Source organism: Lactuca virosa, chromosome 4, assembly GCF_052849685.1.
Source record: "Lactuca virosa cultivar CGN04683 chromosome 4, Lactuca_virosa_CGN04683_v6, whole genome shotgun sequence".
NCBI classification, from domain to species: domain Eukaryota; kingdom Viridiplantae; phylum Streptophyta; class Magnoliopsida; order Asterales; family Asteraceae; genus Lactuca; species Lactuca virosa.
In genome coordinates, this window is record NC_136429.1 from 68,820,216 (window position 1) to 68,843,650 (window position 23,435).

Sequence of the window (23,435 nt, forward strand, 5' to 3'; positions counted from 1 at the left end):
TCCATGCAAACCCTAATACACCATGACCCTTCATATTTCTTAGGCCCCATGGGTTAAACCTTCATGGACTATCATATAAGTTTAGCCCATCCTAATCAACCATGGATCATTAGCCTATACTATAAGTATCATTGATTTACTTAATCAGTCCTTGTAAATTTATAGTCTCTTTTGATCACTAAATTAATTCCAAATTAATTCTTGATCAATACTAATTAAATAATATGATTTCTCAATTAATATATTATACTTATAATATATTAATAAATCACAAATAACCTCTTTCTCAAAAGTCCATCCTATCAAATTGCTCTGGTGAAGGCAACCCAAAAGGACCATGCTACTATCGAGTCAAGTACATACCAGTTATAGTTATGGGCTTAGAAACCTAATCCAATAGTTTCCCACTTGGATAAGTCTAATAACTATAACTGCCAATGCAACTTCAAAATCCGATTAGCAATCGTAGCTCTCAAAAGCCGTTGTCGAACTCTGACCTAGTCAGTGATGCGTCCTTTAGATAAAGGATCATATAATCCTCTGTTCTTCAAGATATCATGCGGACAAATATATGGAACATGGTCGTACTTATTGTCCTGCAGTTTGTTTCCCGATTTCTGATTTTTCTGACATAGAACATAATTGAACACATCAATTGAGTCCTGACCGGGCCCGACACATAAGCCAAAACAAAATCATCGAGGGGCTCAAGATATCACTTTTAATCCTCTTAGGATAAAAGGAACAGATAAACTTCGACTTATATGCTTGTACTAACTACTCGTTAAATCATGCACAACGATACGTTTTATAACATCAAGTTACTGATGCGTTTTCATACCATCAATGCACAACCAACTCGTAGTCAACAACTCATATATCTTGGTTTGAAGACTATATGATATTATCGTCTCATAATCACTCGTGATAAATTCCATGAAGTGATTCATGTGATCGTGGGTTTAATCCAATACTCAAATCTTATTTCAAGAGCACTCATGAATGTTGTAGCAACCTTTTGTTATGTCTAACACCTTAGACAATCTACAAGCCAATTCACGACAATCTAACCTCATAACCTACTTCCAAAGTATGATCAACTGTGGATAGTTTGAATAATCTTATTATTCCAGAAGTCAAAACATGCAAAAGTGAAACAATAGTAAACAATTGACACAAGAGAGTAACTTTACTTATAAATAAAACTCCTTTTATTCAATCATCAAATGTCAATTACATTTTAGCTATTACAAGTTTCTAAATATTTATCTAATCACTAAAACTAATATCGTCCTTCAGCCCGATACTCTTAGCATGCTGCAAGTGCTTAAACCTACGCAGTCCCTTCGTAAGGGGATCTGCTGGGTTATCCTCTAACGATACCCTCCTAACTACGAGGAGTCCTTCTTCTACTCGATGTCTTATGAAGTGGTACTTTTTGTCGATATGCCTGGATCTTCCATGATCTCTCGGTTCCTTGGTTAAGGCGACCGCCCCTTCATTATCGCAGAAAATCTCCACAGGCTCCTTTATGGATGGTACAACTCCAAGGTCTCCGATGAAGTTTTTCAACCATATCGCCTCTTTCGATGCTTTGCTCGCTGCTATGTACTCTAATCCACATGTTGAATCAGCTACAGTCTCCCGCTTGGAACTTTTCTATGTTACTGCTCCTCCATTTAGGGTAAACACCCAGCCCGACTGAGAGCGCAAATGATCTCTGTCGGTCTGAAAACCGACGTCACAATACCCTGTCACTCTCAAGTCATCACTCCCACCGAGGGTAAGTACCCAGTCCTTAGTCCTCCACAGGTACTTAAGAATGTTCTTTACTGCAGTCCAGTGAGCTCTACAAGGGTTCCCTTGATATCGACTAACCATGCTCAAAGCAAAAGCCACATCATGGTGAGTACACGTCATAGCGTACATGATTGAGCCAACAATGGAGGCATATGGTACTTGACTCATACCCACTATCTTCTCATCAGTTCTCAGACTCTGAGCCTTGCTCAGTTTGGTATTGCTCTAGATAGGTAAGTCGTCTTTCTTGGAATTCTCCATGTTGAAACGTTTCAACACCTTATCCAAGTAGGTACTTTGACTAAGTCATATTAGTCTTTTACTCCTGTTTCTCAATATCCTTATCCCTAGAATGTAAGTAGCTTCCCCAAGGTCCTTCATAGCAAAACACTTCCCAAGCCAGGACTTAACCTCCTACAAGGTTGGGATGTCATTTCCTATGAGCAGTATGTCATCCACATACAACACCAGAAAGCTAACTATACTCCCACTAGCTTTGACATATACGCAGGACTCATCTTCGCTTCTTGAAAAACCAAACTCTTTGACTTTCTCATCAAAACAAAGATTCCATCTGCGAGATGCTTGTTTCAATCCATAGATGGATTTCTCAAGCTTACACACTCTATTAGGGTACTTTGCATTGACAAAACCGTCTGGCTGACACATGTAAACAAATTCAGCCAACTTTCCATTAAGGAAAGCGGTTTTGACATCCATTTGCCATATTTCATAATCATGAAATGCAGCTATGGCTAACATAATCCTTATATATTTAATCTTCGCTACTGGTGAGAAGGTCTCATCATAGTCAACTCCCTGAGTTTGAGTAAAGCCCTTCGCAACCAGCCGTGCGTTTTATGTGTGTACTTTCCCATCCATGTCGGTCTTCTTCTTGAAAATCCATTTGCACCCGACTGTCTTGCGACATGGTACATTGTCAACCAAGTTCCAAACTTAATTGTCATACATGGACTGAATCTCGTTGTCCATCGCCTCTTTCCATTTAGCAGACTCGGGGCCTGCCATGGCTTCCTTGTAGTTAGATGGCTCATACAAATTTACGAGTGTGTTATCACTAATAAACGTATCACCTTCAGTAGTAATATGGAAGCCATAAAACTCACGTGTCATCCTAACTCGAGAGGAACGTCGAAGAGGTAATGACTCGTCAATAGGTTCATCAGGAGTTTCCTCCTCGGGTTGAGTGCTAGTGTTTGTGGTTCCTTCATCACTTAACTCTTGAAGCTCTTCAAGGTCAATTTGCCTCCCACTGTCCTCTTGGCATATGAGTTCTCTATCTCGGAAAACCCTCTCCTCGCAACGAAGACAACATTGTCACTCGGTCTGTAGAAGAGATACCCAAAGGACTTCTGTGGGTAGCCGATGAAAATACATCGCTCACTACGAGGTTCGAGCTTGTCGTGAGTCTCTCATCTTATGAAAGCCTCACAACCCCAAACCTTGATGTGTGCTAACGAGGGACCCTTCCCTGACCACATCTCGTGAGGTGTTTTGGCAACCTTCTTAGTAGGGACTAGATTAAGGATATGGGCGGTAGTCGCTAAGGAATACCCCCAGAATGAGATAGGTAACGAAGCTCGACTCATCATGGAACGAACCATGTCCAACAAGGTTCGGTTGCGCCTCTCAGCCACACATTCAACTGCGGTGTCCTAGGTGTCGTCAACTGTGAAAAAAATTCCACATTCCTTAAGATAGTCGTGAAACTCGATACTAAGATACTCACCACCTCGATCGGATCGGAGCATCTTTATCTTCCTGCCCAATTGATTCTCCACTTCTTGCTTAAACTCTATGAAATTTTCAAAGGTTTCTGACTTATGCTTGATTAAGTAGATATAGCCATATCTGTTGTAATCATCAGTAAAAGTCACATAGAAGCGGTTAGCATCCCTTGTAGCAGATCTGAAGGGTCCACACACATCGGTGTGTATAAGATCCAACAGACCTTCACCCCTTTCACAAGAATCAGTGAAGGGTGACTTGGTCATCTTTCCAAGCAAACAAGATTCGCAAGTGTCATCCGACTTTAAGTCGAATGACTCCAACACACCAGCCTTTTGGAGTTGGCCTATGTGCTTCTTGTTGACATGTCCAAGACGAAAATGCCACAAGGATGCCTTGTCCAAACCATTGGACGAATCAATATTCAACACATTATTTCCTAAGTTATCTACCACCATCACAGTTTCATATATACCATTACAAGGCAATGCTTTAAAATAATATACACCATTATATAAAGCATTTATAGAAACAATTTCATTATCAAATGAAAATCTAAAACCTTGTTTATACAAACCATGAAAAGAAATAATGTTTCTCGCCATATCCGACGAGTAACAACAATTATTCAACTCTAAATTTAACCCACTACTAAGCAATAAAGAATAAACTCCAATCTTGGTCATAGGCGACACTTTCCTATTCCCCATGATTAAGTTTATCTTCCCGTGCTCCACATCCTTATTTCCTTTTAGTCCCTGCAAATAAGAACAAATGTGAAATCCACAACCTGTATCAAGGACCCAAGAATTAGCATGTGAGGAGTTATTAGATAGAATAGTTTAAATACCTGCGAAGGTGGGCTTTATCTTCCCATCCTTAATGTCCTGCAAGTATTTGGGGCAACTTCGTTTCCAATGCCCTTTTTCATGACAATGGAAGCACTCTGCTTCCTTATGATTGGAAGAGGGTTTAGCAGGACCACCTTTGGTTCCACTAGAAGATGATCCATCATGGGACTTTCCCTTGTGGCTCTTAGAAGGAGCCTTCCTCTTCTTTCCTTTCCTATGTCCAATTGCCAGAACAGGGGCAACAACAGTAGGAGTAGGTACAACAGCCTTGCCTTTCAAATTGCTTTCTGTAGTACTTAGTAGGCCTTGAAGCTTGCTCGGAGTGACTTCCTCCTTATTCATATGATAAGTCATTCGGAACTGATCATAACAAGGAGGCAAAGAATGTAGGATGATGTCAATAGCCAACTCTTCATCGAAGTTCACATTTAACTTCAGCAAGCGGCCACAAACCTCTGCATCTTTTGCAAGTGGGTCGTGATGGACTCTCCATCGTTCATTTTGGTTGTGATCATGGAGGCAATGATCTTATACCTTTCCTTCCGAGCACTTTGATGGTACTTTTCCATCAAATCTTGGTGTATCTCGAAGGGCCAGAAGTCCTCATAGGACTTTTGAAGCTCGGTAGTCATGGTAGCAATCATAATGCACGACACCTTTGTCGCGTCCCTCTCATGAACCCTGTATTCCTTGATTTGCTCAGGAGTAGCAGTTTGTTCATCAATCTCTTTTAGCTCTTTATCGAGGACATATTCCTTGTCCTCGTAACGAAGGGCCATACGAATGTTCCGAATCCAATCATTAAAGTTTGACCCATCGAAGATAGTTCTCCCAACCAAGTTCATGAGGGAGAATGAGCTAGAAGGGTTGGAGCCTGAAGCATTGTTTAGGATATACATATGAAAAAGAAAAAGAACAAGTTTAGATTAGATAAGAGTCCTTAATATAACACTCAAATGAAATATTAAGGCTAGGACCCAACACAATATTTTACAATTCGGAAGAGGGATGTCGTAATCCAATTGCAAAATATTTGAAGGTAGGTAAATGACAATTTACCAATTTCCACCATGAAAAACAAAATTGATTATTAAGTTTTAAATTGGATTGAAATTCCTAGATTCTTTTGAGATTCATTGAACTTTTCAATGGCATGTTTAAATCTCGATTATTCCCTTCAAGTTTGTGACTGGGATACCGAGGATCACAAACAAGGTGTGAATAACCATGCAAATTGCTTGGTACTCTTGGTGTCACTTATCACCTAATCAATGTGCCGGTTAACCACACACGATTCATTGATCTATGACAAACATCAAGCTTCCCTTTGCCACCCTTGTTAGTCCCAAATTAGTGTGCCGGTTAACCACACACGCTCCACTAACGACTTGGCAAGGTGCAAAGTGCAATTTCATGTAATAGCACCATTTTCACATTTTTCCTAAAGTAACTAAGATTGGGAATTTAATAAAAAATTTAGTTATTTTTATAATTATCATTATACTTATAACGAGAATTAATGTCCTATCCTACCCGTTCTGCTAACGACCCTCCACTAGTCAAGGAAGTGGTGGGTGAGAGTGGACACCCATTAAACCACCATTTTATAGGCAGTAACCTTATACCCCCCCCCTTATAGACCAGCTTCGTGAATGAAGCCTCCTAACGGTAAGACTGACTTGTCTTATATATATATATATATATATATATATATATATATATATATATATATAATTATTAAACTTATAATATTATAATAATATAAGGGTTGAATTTTAAACTTTTAAAATTCTAAGGTTTGGATTAAATGTTTCATAAGTGAGACTTAACAAATTCCAAAACTTGAGGGCAAGTTTTGAAACTCTTCAAAACTCTTGGTTCCATAACTTATGAGTTAATGTATTTTAATGAATGAGACTCTTGATGTTCCATAACTTGATGACAAGTTATGAAGTTCATTAAAAACATTTAGATCAATTTTAATTAACAACATTATCATATAATTTACCGTTGATCTAATCTAACTCATATAACAAGGCAATTCATAGCAAATAATACAAATAATCATCTTATTATCTTAAAATTTGACAATTGTCCTTCAATTGGATGTGGATAATCATTACCATATCAGAAAACACAAATTTTATGATACAAAACAGTGTGGTAATGATCCTAATCCAATTCTGGCCAAAAGGCTTGAAAATCTGCAAGCAGAATGTTCTACTCGACGAGTGCATGAACTGGACTCGTCGAGTTTCCCTTTTGTGAGTGAACTCATCGAGTCAAATCATTGGACTCGTCGAGTTCATCAGTTAGAGGCCAGAAAATCGATTTTTTCAGCTTTGAAAAATAACCAAGCATCAATATAACAGAAAACAATCCTAGGCTCTGATACCACTGAAGGCTTTTAAGCACTATAACACTCCTATGGTGCACATGAAACCCTAGATGATTTGGATCTAAGTTTTCTCTAATTATACATGCAGTTTCAATTTTCCAAAGCATACATCCTAACTAGCATATAATTGAGGATATACAACATAAAAAACAAGTTAAATGAATACCTCTTGATGTAGCTTGTAGTTCTTGGCCTTTGAAAGCTTTAGCACCTCAAGTGTGATGCCTCTAATGTGTCACAAACACCAAATGCAAGAGGAGGCTTATGAGAAGAGGCTAGGTAGCTCAAAATCGGTTATGACTCTTCTTAGAATGCATGGGGCCATTTTAGGGGGTAAGGGGTTTCTTTTATAGTGTGGAAAAGACTAGGGTTTCATCCATGCAAACCCTAATACACCATGACCCTTCATATTTCTTAGGCCCCATGGGTTAAACCTTCATGTACTATCATATAGGTTTAGCCCATCCTAATCAACCATGGATCATTAGCCCATACTATAAGTATCATTGATTTACTTAATCAGTCCCCGTAAATTTAATCAGTCTCTTTTGATCACTAAATTAATTCCAAATTAATTCTTGATCAATACTAATTAAATAATATGATTTCTCAATTAATATATTATACTTATAATCTATTAATAAATCACAAATAACCTCTTTCTCAAAAGTCCATCCTATCAAATTGCTCTGGTGAAGGCAACCCAAAAGGAACATGCTACTATCGGGTCAAGTACATACCAGTTATAGTTATGGGCTTAGACACCTAATCCAACAGTAACTTCCCTTACGCAGGGCGTAGAGTCAAATTTCCCCATGTTTGTCATCTAAGTCTCTACGCAGGGTATAGAGTTGGCACGTTGGGCTTACTCGGTCTGAATGTTGACTTTTGACTTTTTGACTGATGACTTTGACCAAGTTTGACTTTAGGTCATTTGGGGTAATCTGAATAGTAGATTGAGGTTGGGTCCCTATTTATTGTATAGGTGATCTGTAGAGACAGTGTTTGGAGTAGTGATAAGTTCAATTGTCTTTCATACTGTGAGGTGAGTTTTCCTCATTGTACTTATGGGTCGAAGACACCAATGTCGTCCCACTAGGTTATGTATCCTGGTATATAGGATGATGCTATGTTGGTTATATGTTAGATTGGTAGATTTGTATGATTACCTGTATTAGTTGGTTATATGTTAGATTGTTAGATTTGTATGATTACCTGTATTAGTTGGTTATATGTTAGATTGGTAGGTTTGTATGATTACTTGTACTTGTTGTTTATATGTTTATATGTTGTATATGTATACATAATGCGGTTGGGTTGAGGCTTTACTGCTCTGTGTTGTAAGCCAACAAACCCGGGGTAATCCAGTCCGATGACTGTGGGTCGGGGGTAATCCAGTCTGATCACTGTGGACCTGAGGGTAATCCAGTCTAATGATTGTGGACCTAGTGTGTAGGGCAATCCAGTCTGATGACTATGGGTCGGGGGTAATCCAGTCTGGTGATTGTGGACCCAGCATGTACGCTTATCTGTCTTATTGTGTGGAGTATTTTGGGGGAAATTCACTAAGCTTTGGCTTATAGTTTGAATTTACGATTTCAGGTACATCTGAGGATAAGGGCAAGGCTAAGGCGAGATTGTGCACATCATCCTCGATATTTATTTGACCTATGATTTTCGGATACTCTGATTTATGATTATGACTTTTGGAAACTATGATTTGTATAATTTATGGATTTTGATATGGTTTTAAAAATGAAAAATTTGTCATGATTTTTGGGTTGTTACAATTGCTCCAACAGCTAGGGTTTAATGATGGATGATGGTCGATAGTATTTTTATGACAGCTAGGGTGGAGATGGAAATGAGAACGGGGAATACAGGGGATCCCAATCTCCATTCATATTCCTGAATCCTCATTCCAATCCCCATCTCTATCAGGAAATATAAATGAATCCTCATCCCCACCCTCAAGGGACCGAGGATCCCCAACAGGGAATTGAGAATTTATTTTTCTATTTTAATATGTAAACTTTTACGTAAAGAAAAACTCTAAATTTCAATTTTACGAACATAAGTTTAAAGATTTTACAAAACAGAAAGATATTCATAGATTACATAAAAACTATAAACAAATTTTCTACCAAATTTAAATACATACACGAAAAATCAAGTAAACAATAATTATCAAAGTGATATTTAAGGTAACAATAAATATACGGTATTAAAAAAAAATACACGATGTTAAATTAGGTAAATTGAGAGGAAAAATAATAATTTCAACCAAGTAATTACTATTGAGTAGGGTTACTTGGATCAAATTTTAGGTATAGTAAATTTTACTATAAATATATGTTTTGTATTGTTTGTATATATCGATATTTACTGGGACAGAGTCAAGGGTCAAGGACTAGGGGTATCTCTACCCCATCCCCATCCTTGCTTTTTTATTTGGGGATTCATCATCCCCATCCGTAGGGGCGTTCGTTTGGATGGATCGGTTCGATTTGATCCAATCAAGAGAATCCAAATTGATTTTACTTTTCAAAACATCGATCTGAATAGTACAAACTAAATTCAAATCTGTTCTGATCTGACCAAATTAAAATTCGGTTGGATCAGTTTTTATAATTCGGTTTTTTCAAAAACCAAAACATTTTAAAACTATATATAATTAGAATATTAGCTAAATTTATATAGGAAATAAAAACAAATTATTTATTTGTGGTTTAAAATTTATAAACAATTACTAAAAAGTATATATTATAGTTTAATATTTTATAGATGAAAATTTTTTGCGAGAAAATGCAAATTAAGGTATTTTATTAGGTGAAACCTTTGTATGGATTTTAAGGAAAAAATTACTAACTAACTAACTAACTATATATATATATATATATATATATATATATATATATATATATATATATATATATATATATATATATGGAAAAGTGAATATGTGGCTGTTATGTACCTAAGGTATAGAACCTTTTAAATGACATAGTTTTAAACAAAACAAATACAGTTTCATTTTCTCTTAATTTTGTTTTAGGAGAATACCATTGAGTTGAGTTAAATTATGGAATGAAAAAGATCAATTATATATCTTTTTATTGCAAAACATCATTGAAGTTTATAGAGAAAGTAAAAAATCAATATCTTTTAACGAATATAACTCAAGCGTTTTGTCATTCAATTGAAAAACTATATCGAATGATTTGTGAAAAGCTTGATTGACGTATTGAATGTTCTTCTTTTAATGGTCATGACTTTTAATGCTTTAAGTTCTTAGACACAATGAATAAAAAGAACATAAATTTAATCGGTCTAGTATGTCACATGATTAAGGAAGAATAGTAAACGAGATAGCATGATTAGTTTGGATATATATGGATAAAAACTACATACTTTGGAGGGTTCTATATATAAGTTTATGTACATAACAACCACAAATAGTGAGTCTTGTCTATCATCATCCCTGGTCAACTTGAGGATTCCTTTGTCTAACCAGGTGTTGGTTTCGGGTTCCCATCGGCCCTCGGGTATGAGGTTTTTTTTTTTCCATTCGCTAGGCTAGGGAATGGTAGAGGATTTTTAAGAGGAGATCTAATGCTATAATACCATGTTGTAAGAATATTGTCCCGTAAATGATCCTTAATTCCTTACTCATTAAAGGTAAATGTATATTAATATTATATGTATGACCTGGGAATGACATGGGCCGACACATACAAACTACATAAATGGGCCAATAGTTGTTGTAAGTGTGTTGCTCTGCTCTGGCATCTGACTCATGCATTAGTGAGACTAAAGTTTGATTCGTTATACAAGCGATGAATGCACCATATTATAAGGTTTTCATAATATTATTAAATTCACATTTTTTTGAAAGTTGAATAACTTCTTTTAATTGGACAATTTTGAGTTTTATGAGTAAACAAACATTTTAAATAAGATGAAAGATACCATCACAATTACAAAATCATGCTTCAACATTCACAAAATGTTTTTTCATGAATGAATGAAATTTATCCAGGTATTAATGTGTTATGATTCACCATCAATAATATTATAAGGGTTGCAAATTCTCAATCTGAATATATAAACAGCACTCTTTACCCTCAAGATCATGATCATGCATCACATCAGTCTTATCCAATCTTTTTACAACATTAACATCATAAAAAACAACCACCTTAAACCACCAAGCACCATGAATTTCCATTTCTCTTTTTTTTTCATATAATAATTCTCAAAAAAAAAAAAACGTGATGATTTAGATTTTCCTTGAAGCCTTGAGATTAAAATCATGCTTGAGAAGATTCGCCCTCAACAGCATCCCCCTAACATCTCGATCAAACTCAATTCCAGTCTGCAAAACTCGCTGGAATGTTGCTTTCCTTTGATCCGCATGCCGAGCATAAAGAATTTTGTTGTGTGAATCAATTCTCGCCTGTAAAAATTATAAAACCCTTACACAAATGAACGCTTTTAAACAAAAAAAAAAAAAGATGATATATTTTATTACCTGTATTTGGTTATCTGTGATTAAAGCCTCGAGTTCTTTCTGTAGTCCAGCTACAGTTGTTTTGAAAGCATTTGCCATCATATTCAGATCAACAGATACAAATGGATGAGTATACTGAATCAGAGCTTTATTACGAATTTGAGTATACAGCATCTCCACATGATCATGCAAATGAATATCCAGCAAAAGGTTTGCTTTAAGGTTCCCAAGGTACTCCAAACAAGAAGCATAATGGCTGCAACAATAAATACAACACAAATAAAACCATTTCTTTAATTACTTTTTATAAAAAAAAAAACATTAAAAAGAAGTTACCTTGAATAGAAATTATGAATAAGCTCCCTCACTTCAGGCACTAACTCTAGAAAGTTACGAAAGTTAATATTGTCTATTACTTTTGCCTGCCAATTCATAGTATTAAATTAGAATTATATATATTATATATAAAGTACAGAACATTATTATATAAAGATAATATTTTTTTTTTTGCCTTGAGTTCTGCTCGATCAAAACTTGCAAGGGCACAAAGTCCACCATATGTAGCAACATCTTGAGCTGCAATAACTTCAGAGTAGTTGTTTCCCAATTCTGGAGCTGTTTCCAAGAACTGTGAATGAACACATAATAATATATACAAAATATGATCAATCGACTTAGAAAAGGGTAAAATGGGAAAGTAGCATTATTATATGAAAAAATGATAAAAAAAAAAAAAGAACCTTGCGAGCAGCATGCTTGTACTTTTTAGCCTCAAGATGGGCGAGTCCAGCAGCACATTGTAGTTTTGCAATTGTGATGGGATCAAGGTCATTTTTGTTTTGTTCTGCTTTGCTGACATAGCTTGTAACATGTGCAAATTGACCCATTTCAATGCTGACTAAAATTGCATTTAAACACATGTGTATGATGTGTTTTGCAGTTGTGCAATAATCACGGGTGCGTACATAGTTCTTGAATGCATCTCCAAGTGCACCATGAGCATAGTAGAAGTCTCCAAAGTCGTTGTATCCCATTCTTATGCTCTCTTTAATTAAGTTTGTCTGGAGAAATAGAGACAAGTTAGGTGTTATCTACTATCTTCTAAAAGAAAATGATCACTGTTTGTGTGTTTGTATATATATCTACCTAATCTTCGATTCAGAGAGCCATTTGTACCAAGAAAGAATCTTGTAAGTACTATCATTTGGATGTTGTTCAATGATTATATTTTCCTTTAGAACTTGTAGCTATTTGTAAGCTTACTCATATTCAGGCTCCATTTCGATTACAAATCACAATCACTAACAGCCTTTAACAGACAACAGTTTCTAGTTTTATCATACCATGTACTAATTACTAAAACCCTATGATCCTAAACTCAACCTTTTAAATTTAGAACTTCCTAATGCACTAGGTTGCTAGACCAATTCAGTCTTGTGAATGTACCAAAAACCCAAGGTCCATTACCTTTTTTTTCCCTTAAAGAGGATTAAGATAGCAACAAAACACCTAGATATGCTACCTGAACGATAGCAAAACCCTACGATTGGCAAAAATAAATAAACAGAAAAACTTCAACGATACTGAATTGTTGATAACCTAAACAGACACGCTTATAGATAATGGATCATAAAATTCGATACTAAAACGGATAATAATATATTACCCTGTAAGGTAATGCACTAGGTTGCTAGACCAATTCAGTCTTGTGAATGTACCAAAAACCCAAGGTCCATTACCTTTTTTTTCCCTTAAAGAGGATTAAGATAGCAACAAAACACCTAGATATGCTACCTGAACGATAGCAAAACCCTACGATTGGCAAAAAAAAATAAACAGAAAAACTTCAACGATACTGAATTGTTGATAACCTAAACAGACACGCTTATAGATAATGGATCATAAAATTCGATACTAAAACAGATAATAATATATTACCCTGTAAGCATTAAGCTCATTCTCAAGTTTCTCCTTCCTCTGGTCAGCCCTACGGTCCACCGCGTCCATCCAACCAGAATCCGAACTGTAATTCGGACCCAATCGTCCATCGATTTTCTGAACAACTTCCCTAAACAACTGTGTGTTCTCTCCCTTCTTAATCTCGTCATACGCCATTCGAAGCGCCTCTAACTGCATCGAAACATTGCCACATTTGTCGGCGATGAATATCAAGCGCGAAATTTTAGTACGACCTGTGTATAAGGCGGCGTACGCCTCGATGTCGAGTTGCTCGCCACTGATAATCGGTCTACGTTGCTGCTGCTGCGACAACGACTCATCGTCAACGCCGTTCGTGTAGATCTCGTCCGTCATCTGTCCAGATGCTTCCTCCTCTGTCTCCATAATCACAGCGTTTCGTAGGGTTTCGTTCCACGAAGGGATTTCGAGTCGAAGCTTTCAGTCGCCCTCTTGAGAACTCTGCGAGTAGACTGATTTCTACAGGCAATAAATACGGCACCACTTTTGCTGTTGGGCTTAACTCTTAAAGTTAGATGGACTGAAGGCCCAAAACAGTATTGGGCTTTATAAGACCCATAACTTCTCCAACTTTTTGGATTTTTGATTTTATGCTCAAAAAGCCCCTTGTTAAATACTGTATTAAAAAAAACAATGGTCTTTTTTTTATATTTTTAAAACTTCATTATCTTTTTAAATCATTTTCCTTTATATTTAACATGTTAAACCTTACTCTTAGTCTCTTAGATGTTTGTCTAATAAAAAGTTAATGATATATAAATCAAACAAGGCAGAAATAGAAGGTTCCATCATTCATGTCTTCATATATATATGATTTCTTTGAGTCTATCGTAAAAAATCTGAAATTAAATAATGAACTTATATACCAAAACGAAAAGGAGTCTTCAGCAATTTAGGTGCTGTTTGTTTTTTCGAAGCGAAAATTCATGAAGTCTGCGGACCACCTCTGCAATCCTCTGTAGCAGAAGAGGTGGAACAAACGACTGCAGCCTATAATAAGAAGCATGTTTGTTTTTTAACATCTGCAGACTGCTGTAGTAAACTGAAATTTAAATAAACTAATTTTATAAACTGAAAATAGTTCTCAACACCGAAATTTAATAATTCTAGTCTTAAAACATTGAAATAATAATAAAAAGAACATGTAAAAAAGCAAAAATATAAAACTTTTTTTTTTTTAAAAAAAAACTTAAAAAAATGTAAAAGAAGCTAATAGTTTTATTCTAAAAAAAAAACTAATTTTAAAAAACATTAAAAAAGAAAATAATAAAAAAACTAAGAAAGTATTGCAAACGATATCTACAAAGTTCGTAAAAAATTACACACGTTAAAAAAGATGCAACTGAAATTGAAAATATTATTAATAAAACGGTAAAAAAAATTAAAAAAATCAAGTTAAAAAAAAATCATGGAAACTATAAAAATAAATTCTATCACATCCGTAAATAAAAATTTAAGAAAATCAAAGTTTAAAAAAAAAGTTAAAAAGAAAAGTTATACAAAAATTCTTAAAAAAACACTTGGAAAAATGAAAGTTGAAGAGGTTAGAAGAGGCAAGTCAAGTGTTGCGTCACGCAGCACACGCGCAGAGGTTTTGTAGTCTGAAGTCTTCCAAAAAACAAACTGCTGCGAGAGGGAAAGTGTTGCGCGTGTGCTGCGCCGCGCAGCAATAAGTGGTTTGAAGAGGTTTTTATAAAAAAACAAACAGCACCTTAGATAGTTTGCCTTTTATGCACGAATTAAAGAGTTACTATGGTTTAAAAAAGGATAAATACAATATAGTTTAAACATATGTAATTTAATGGATAAAAGTATTCCCATGTTTTTATCGACTATGTTCACTTCTTCCCTTGTAAGTTCAATATAATATGTCATCTCATCAACCATTGTGGTCTCCTTCAACGTTTGTTATAAAAAACATGGGTTAACAAAGTCATCTTCAATCCATAACAATATCTTTTACACTAAAATCTATAATTATAATATAATAGATAATGTTAATATTAAATATCTCCAACTCATTACACTATAATTAATACTAAAAATAATATATTATGTATATTTCTATTTATCTAGTTTTTCTTTTTTTATTTTACAAAAACAAGTCTTCTATTTATTAAGCTTTTACAAATTTAATCCATATCTAATTAATATAGCTATATAAATTATATTTTTAAAAATCTACAACTAAGATCAACAAACTCCGGATACATCTTTATCATTTGGACCATATTTTAATGATTTTGTAGGTTTCATATTTGGTCTATTACTTTATTATATTACTAGCACTGTAATAAATATGACGTATGTCAATTGTGTGGTTTTTTAATTTTCTAAAACTGTAATTTTTTTTTAACGCTCCTATGATTATATATATATATATATATATATATATATATATATATATATATATATATATATATATATATATATATATATATATATATATTCAAATGTTTCTCACATCTATTATGTGATAGATTGCACTAATAAGAATTTAGTAAAAATTAAATTATTATTTAATCAAATAAATATAGATATTAAATGATTTCCATAATGTATATTAAATGATATCTATAATTATAATTCTCTTTTTATACAAACTAATTAAATTCGTTATTAATGTCAGCAATAATATTCTTTGTAGAATGAATTTGTATCAATAAGAATAAGATTGTATTCTAGCAGAATGAAAGTGTATTCTAGTAGAATACACTATCGTTCTTCATATTCCATGCAACTTTCTTATATTTTAAGTGAGTGTGTCCTGAAACAAAACACGAATCCATACATAAAAATCTAAATACGAATTCATTCTAAAAGAATGTTATTACTGACATTAATAATGAATTTAATTAGTTTTCATAAAAAGAGAATTATAATTATGGATATTATTTAATATACATACAATTATGGAAATCATTTACAATATATCTTTATTTAATTAAATAATTATTTAATTTTACTAAATTTCTATTGGTGCATTCCAGCACACAATAAATGTAAGAAACACATTAACCTAAATATATATATATATATATATATATATATATATATATATATATATATATATATATATATATACACACACGTGTGTGTGTTTGCACTAATAGGATTGCAATGTATATCAATTACGTGTTTTATGTAAATTCTGTATTGCATTTTAGATTATTAAATATAATAACATAGATGATAATATTTAATATAAATTATAATTGTATGAGAAATAAACTAAAAATACATAAGTTCAAAGTTCAAAGGCTAATATATATATATATATATATATATATATATATATATATATATATGTTAGGTTATAATGTGGATGTTATCTATTGTGTGGTCGTAGGAACAATTCTGGACCAATGGATGTGAGGGTCTATATGATATTACAGTGAGATAACTATCGTATAATCACATAAATTTCAGCATAGGGTATTTTAGTCAATTAAACTATATTTAAAAATGAAATATTAGTATCTTAAGGGATAATTAATTATCTTAATTTTAAAAATATGAATTTTTTAATTTAATTGAATTTCAATTATAACTTAATTTTTAATCATTTAGAATCGGTGTAAATTAACAAAAATTCAAATATTCTAGTAAAATTTTAGTTTAAACATTTCATTTTTAAAGGATATGACGTTATTCAAACAGAATTTTAAGAATTGACATTCTTAAAGAATAATATTTGTATATATTATACGGAATAACAAGTTTTTATCAAGGAAGTACAATTTTTTATTGAAATGACATATCCTCTTGAGAATCAAGTACATATTGTTATTCAAATGACATATCCTCTTAAGAATCATGTAGAATGTAATTCCTTTAAGAACATATGTGTTTTTATATTAAAACAAATAAAAATGACAAAGAACATTTTATGAGAATAATGTATAAATTTAATATCAAAGTTGATAATATATTATGTAGATTCTCTCGTACAATTCTAAACGAATGATGTTTTGTACGATGAACCACAAAATTCTGAAAGAATGTTGTTATTTTTGTAAGTTGGACCCAAAAATTCTGAAAGAATGTTGATGGACCTTGAAATTATTGAAAGAATGGTGTTGTTGTTGTAAGGTGAACCCTGAGATTCTAAAAGAATGTATTTGTTTTTCACATAAGTCTAAACCCTAAAATTACTTCACTCTTCTAGAATGAAATAGTGAGCCACACAACACTTTAGCAATCTGAATAAGAAAAAAACAACCCTAGTCAGAACAGATATAAAGTGAAATAGTGAGCCACACAACACTTTAGCAATCTAAAAAAAAGGCAGCATCGAAGCAAAAAACTCATGAAAATAAAGCTCTGTGTGAACATATAGAATGCATCAAAATAAGTACACAAATAAAGATAACATTAGAAAAACAAACAAAAAAAAACCTTTCAAACACATCAACGATTCACCATTTGAGACAACTAGATATTCAAACTGGAACGAATTAACCAAGAATACATAATGTATTACTATTGTAATCAAACAATTATAATTTTTGACTATTGTATCGAATGAAAAGAATCATTACTTGTATATGAATACCTCATAAACAACAGTCTCGCGCGTGCCCTTTTCTATAAAATGTGGTTTGATGATTTAACTTAGCAATGGTTTCAGGATTCATTTGTATGAGAGGATTTGATCGGAAACTAGGCCTCCTTACGTGTGATGGCTAGGTTACACTTTCTAGTAAGCAAGTCGATCAATATAAAGAATAAAGACAAATAAATGGGCTATGAATTATTAAACAAATATAAAGTTCCATGTGATATCCAAATTAATAAGTTAGGTTACACTTTGTAGAAGCTTTCAATTAATATAGTTTACGGTGAGCAATTGTTTTCTGCAAGTGATATGAAAATTAATTTGGCTTTCACTTTCCAGAAATTTCACATGTGAAAAATACTGAGATACATTCCATATAATAATAAAATAACTACATACCAATAATACTTGGTTGATTATAAAACGAATGAAATTTGTAACACTAAAATATATGAGTTCTTGCAAGCAATTTAAATTTGTGTATGCATCGATGAAAAAAGCATAAAAACATAAACGAAAATCAATGATGGATTCGTAAAAAGGGATATTTGTTACTTGTTAATGATTGAAATTAGAAACCTCGATTTTAGAAAAAAAAAGAGGAGGCTGAATGTGTGGAGACGGATGTTCATTTTTCCAATGATTTTAAAGAAAAATAGGAGGTAAAAGTGACGGGGACGAGGAAGAAGTGGCGGCAGACACGAGGAGGAAGGCGGTCAGAACTTTGATTGATCGATTAAAAAAAATGAGTTTGATAAAAGAAAGAAAAATTTACAGATTGACTGGAGAAGGATAACCATCTGCTCATGGGTTTGGAATCTTGATGATCAATTGTAGAAGAAGAAGAGGTGGATCAGAAATGATGGTGACTTCGATTTAGGGCTAAAGGCTAGTTTTCATTATGACGTTGATTGTTCAGATTTTATCTGTGCTTATTGTGACTTATCAGGAATACAACTAATATCCTATTATATCTCTATTATACCATAATTAATTAGTAAGATTACAATAATACCCTTATATTATTTATTAAATGATTTAATTTATCTAAAATCTGATTGGTGCTTACATCCACACAATAGTTGATTATCTACATATAAACCTACCTCTATATATGTTAGGGCCAAGATCCTCAATCCTATCTAGGATCCCGGATCTCAAAGATATCTAAGGATCCTTAAACCTATCCAGGATCATGGATCTTAAAGGAGTCTTAGTATCCCTAAAGGAGTCTCAGGATCCCGAACAAACATCAGGATCCTGAACATCACCATTATTATTTCTGTAACATCCCAAAATTTCGAGACCAAAAATTTCATTTTTAATATAAGAAAAGCATTTAATAACTTTGTTCCAGACATTGAAAACATCCCATTTAAACAAATATCAGAGTTCTAATCCCAAATATCATATAATGCGGAAATCATAGTGTGATGCGCTGCGATCGTCCCGAGCTCCTTCCTTTGAAAACATGAGTACCTGAAACAAAAGCTGAAAGTCGTAAGCACGAAGCTTAGTGAGTTCCCCAAATACCACATACCATGCATATCAACTGGGCCATACATGTCATACATACTATGAGCCATACATATCAATCATATATCAAATAAGGTGCTATGTGTCGCACAAAGTCTTACTGTTATGCCACGGGCCGCCACATGGTCTTCTTGCCAGGCCGGGGGCCACCCCCTGGGTCTTAGAGACAAGTGCTAAGAGCCACCTCCTGGTCTTCCATGCAAGTATCACAAAGGCAACTAGCATACATACCACTATACTTAGCTAATGAGCATACAGTGTGCCAGGAACCACCTCCTGGTCTTTCATACATATTGCCTAGGGCTAACCCCCGAGTCTTCCTGTCATTCATAATAACATACTGGGTGCCAGGAGCTACCTCCTGGTATTTCATACATATTGCCTAGGGCTAACCCCCGGGTCTTCCTGTCATTCATAATAACATACTGGGTGCCAGGAGCTACCTCCTGGTCTTTCATACATAGTGCCTAGGGCTAACCCCCGGGTCTTCCTACTATACATAAACTAAATGGGTCGGCATTCTGGCCTTAGACCCATACACACAGTGAGGAGACTCACCTCGCACTGCTGAACCCTGCTGATACTCCTCTGGCTGCTGACTGGCAATGCCCGAACTGCTGACCCTTCGGCTTCCCGAACTACCAATACCAAAGTATCACTTAGTCTAATTCATTAACTCTTCATAGGGTAGAATGACCATTCTACCCCTAGGACAACTTGGTCCATAACTAAGTCCCAAACCATAATGAAAAGGCCCAACACTAGGTGAGCTTCCCAAGCCCACTAATGGCCCAAATTTCTAAATGGGCCCAATCCCTCTAATGGGCCTTATCCTAAGCCCAAACATTTCCTTGACCCATATTATCTGACTTCTGATGGCCCACTAAGGCCCAAAAACCCAAAGCATGGCCGAAACTGAGGCCCAATAATACAAAGTCCAAACTAACAGAGTACGTGGGGCGTACTCCTATGTACGCTAAGCGTACTAGCCAAATGATGTGTACGCTGGACGTACATGCATGTACGCTCATCGTACTCCCCCTATTAAGTCACTTTCCCAGTAAGTGCTTAATATGCTACTCCAGAAGCTACAAACACAGATCCAAGTCCTTTTCCACGTCATAATCCATAAAGTCACTGACTTGGTGACTCTACTTGGCCCAAACAAACTCAAACTCCAAAAATGATGTATTACTTCGATGAAGATGGTCTTATCTCTTGCATGAATCCTTTAAGACCATCAAGATGTCAACTTTCGGATGTAGAGAATCATTTAGCACCAAGGGTGGCAACCCTTGGCCTGGAAATCGGATTTAGGCTATATGGCTTCCACCTTTTGGACCAAAATTACTTCAAAACTAAACATCACTAGATCTAAGCACCCTTAAGTAAAGTTTTGAACTTTATACCTCAAATGAGTTCCAAATGATGATGTGATTCCAGATCTATGAGCTCCAACTTCCCAAGTTCTTCCTTGCCAACTTCCTCTTTTCTTCTTCCAAGCTTACACCACCAAAATGAGCTTCTTGAAGTCAAAATCACCCAAGGATGAAGAGATGAGACATTCTAGGGTTTCTCTGGGGTTGGGAGGATGATAAGGAGGCTAGGGTTTGATCCATTATGTTCTTTATATAGTGGCTCACCCTAAAAGTTAGGGTTTAGGCGTACTTCTCGTACGCTGGGCGTACGCCCCTCCACACCCGCAATCATTTTCCTTTATATGATGGGCATACCCCAGCCTACGCTGGGCGTACTCGAGTGCTTAACACCTTGCATGCATGGTCCCTCCTTTCCATTTATTTCTATTAGGGTCCATTTCTGCCAATAACTTCAAAGTGTCAAAACTCCTTCATTCCAAGTCCGTTTCCGACGAACTTTATATCCACGAAAAGGTGGCGAGAATCCCTACGCTTCTAACTACACACCTCGGCCCAAAACCTCCCAAATAAAAACTCAAGACCCATAAAGTACCAAAACGCCTCTAGCCTTGGCCTCTAAAATCCATAAACGGATACTTCCAGAACAGGGTGTTACAACTCTCCCCCACTTAAACTAGACTTCGTCCTCGAAGTCCAGGCCACCCAACTATCCTGCAATTTGCTCACAACATTCCTGCACGATGCATACATCACCTGCTGGATCCGGTTCTCGAAGGACCACTTCTGTCGACCTTCCGGCCGATCACTCAACTCAACCAGTCCCCGAAGAAAATAATCTCGATAGCACTCTAATCACCAACGATCCTGGAAAAATGACTCTCACCCAACTGACAATCCTTTTGGTACTCCCCGAGTACTTAAGCTGGACATCCTAGGGGTTCACCCTTTCCTCCTGCGCGTTCACTGGCCTTCCCGAGGCAGCTTCCCAAAAACAACAACTTTTCCTTTCTTTGTGAAGGACATACCCTTTGTTGTATCTACTTCTCCAGCCACTCCCAGTGCTGGTCACTTCACTGATACCCACTGAGTGCTTTCTCGTTCTATGTCCAGATGTTGAACACTCAACTCAGCGTGAAAATCAGATAATCCTTTAAGTAGAAGGTTCATCCCTGCAACGGTTAGACTCATACGAGAGCTGCACAACAGTGTCAAATCCTTTACTCTGAGATTATTTAATCCAGCTGTGAGTGACTTAGAACCTCTCGGTCAACTAGCCATTCCACTCCAGAATTTTCTTATCACTACTTGTCCGAAGATCGTGCTGTCTCTTATCCGCTTTTCCGGATGAATTGGGACCACCCTGGTCCCAACTGGTCTGCCATCATCTGGGTTACTGGACTCCCACCGGTTACTGAACCCAAGCTCAATCACTCAGTCGCTCCCAACGACTTCCGAAGAAACTTCGGCTATCTAAATCTGATCTTTCCACCAAGCCACTCATGGCTCCATTATTTCGGCCGATCCTCCCGATCGCACTGTCTGACCATTCCTTGCCAGCATAATCTACTACAAGGGTGAATGCTACCCGAACTGATGTAGCCTTACATCACTCTTGGTCTCCAACGACTTGCCGCTTCCCGAATCCAATCATACTGTGCGAGTTGTCCTGCCCTGGTCTACGCTACCTGAAGAAACCCACAAGCGAGTCACGCAACTGATACCTTCTCACTGCTGACTAAAGGCCGTCGAATGCTACGGGCCACCCCGCAGTTTGACGTTCCCATACCATCTGACCACTAATGCATGCTACGGGCCACCTCGTAATCTTACTATGCCAATATACTAACGACTAACTGACGAGTGCTACGGGGCACCCCACAATCTTACTATTCCAATATATGAATGCTACAGGCCACCCCGCAGTCTTACAACGTTCCTACTCTATTTGCCAACTAGTGAACGCTACAGGCCACTCCATAGTCTTACAACACCTCTATACTATCTGCTAACTAATGCTACGGGCCACCCCACAGTCTTGTCACACTTTTCATGCTATCTGGCCACTGGTGAATGCTATGGCTATCCCGTAGTCTGACAACTCCATTCACACCAGCTGGCTGCTAGTGAATGCTATGGCTAACCCGCAGTCTTACAACACTTTCCACACTGACTGTCTACTAATCCAAACCTTCCCATAACCGAGCATACATGCACAATTTAATATGCCGAGCGGAACTTATGTCCTGACTGAAATCCTCATCCTGATTTCTTAAAACCTGCTATCAATCATCACAGGAACATGACCTCCATGTTGGCGAGTTTTCCGAACTCCCAACTTACACTACTCTCACGCCACACCGCCGCTTGTGCCACCTTTCTTCCTAACCTGAAAACGAAACTTATCCCAGTTCCAAAACCACTCCTGCTCCCGCAATATGATTGTTTCTCCCCCACTTAGATTTGACTAAGTCTTCACGTCACGCAAGTTGGAGGATTCTCATTCCTTCCTTCTTCATCCGATAGATACACTGACTACCAAAGCTCAGTCTTGCTAGTGATCCATTATTAGTCCACTCTAAAGATCGCACAATTACTGAAGACTAGATGAACGTCTTCTGAAATCCCAATACTAATGACCCCATAAGCTTAACCTGATGTCCCTCTCAACCTTAAAGTC

At 35.8% G+C, this 23,435-nt stretch overlaps 1 protein-coding gene across 1 annotated transcript; it reads right to left on the bottom strand.

The window, feature by feature from the left end:
• Positions 1 to 10,895: 10,895 nt before the first annotated feature.
• Positions 10,896 to 13,739, bottom strand: FUS6 (COP9 signalosome complex subunit 1). The gene is made up of 6 exons (XM_079042379.1): positions 13,247 to 13,739; positions 12,049 to 12,369; positions 11,820 to 11,936; positions 11,645 to 11,730; positions 11,330 to 11,564; positions 10,896 to 11,254 (listed from the first exon to the last, which is right to left on the bottom strand). Exons 1-6 carry the CDS (start codon positions 13,649 to 13,651, stop codon positions 11,078 to 11,080), a joined length of 1,341 nt encoding a protein of 446 aa, XP_078898505.1. The 5' UTR covers positions 13,652 to 13,739; the 3' UTR covers positions 10,896 to 11,077.
• Positions 13,740 to 23,435: the final 9,696 nt, after the last annotated feature.

Excerpts from the sequence above, each read along its gene's own strand:
- FUS6 (XM_079042379.1), bottom strand. The coding sequence starts at position 13,651 with ATGGAGACAGAGGAGGAAGCATCTGGACAGATGACGGACGAGATCTAC. Across the intron at positions 11,937-12,048 it reads ACAAGCATGCTGCTCGCAAG|TTCTTGGAAACAGCTCCAGA; the intron begins GTTCTTTTTTTT and ends GTTCATTCACAG. Across the intron at positions 11,565-11,644 it reads ATTCATAATTTCTATTCAAG|CCATTATGCTTCTTGTTTGG; the intron begins GTAACTTCTTTT and ends TTATTGTTGCAG.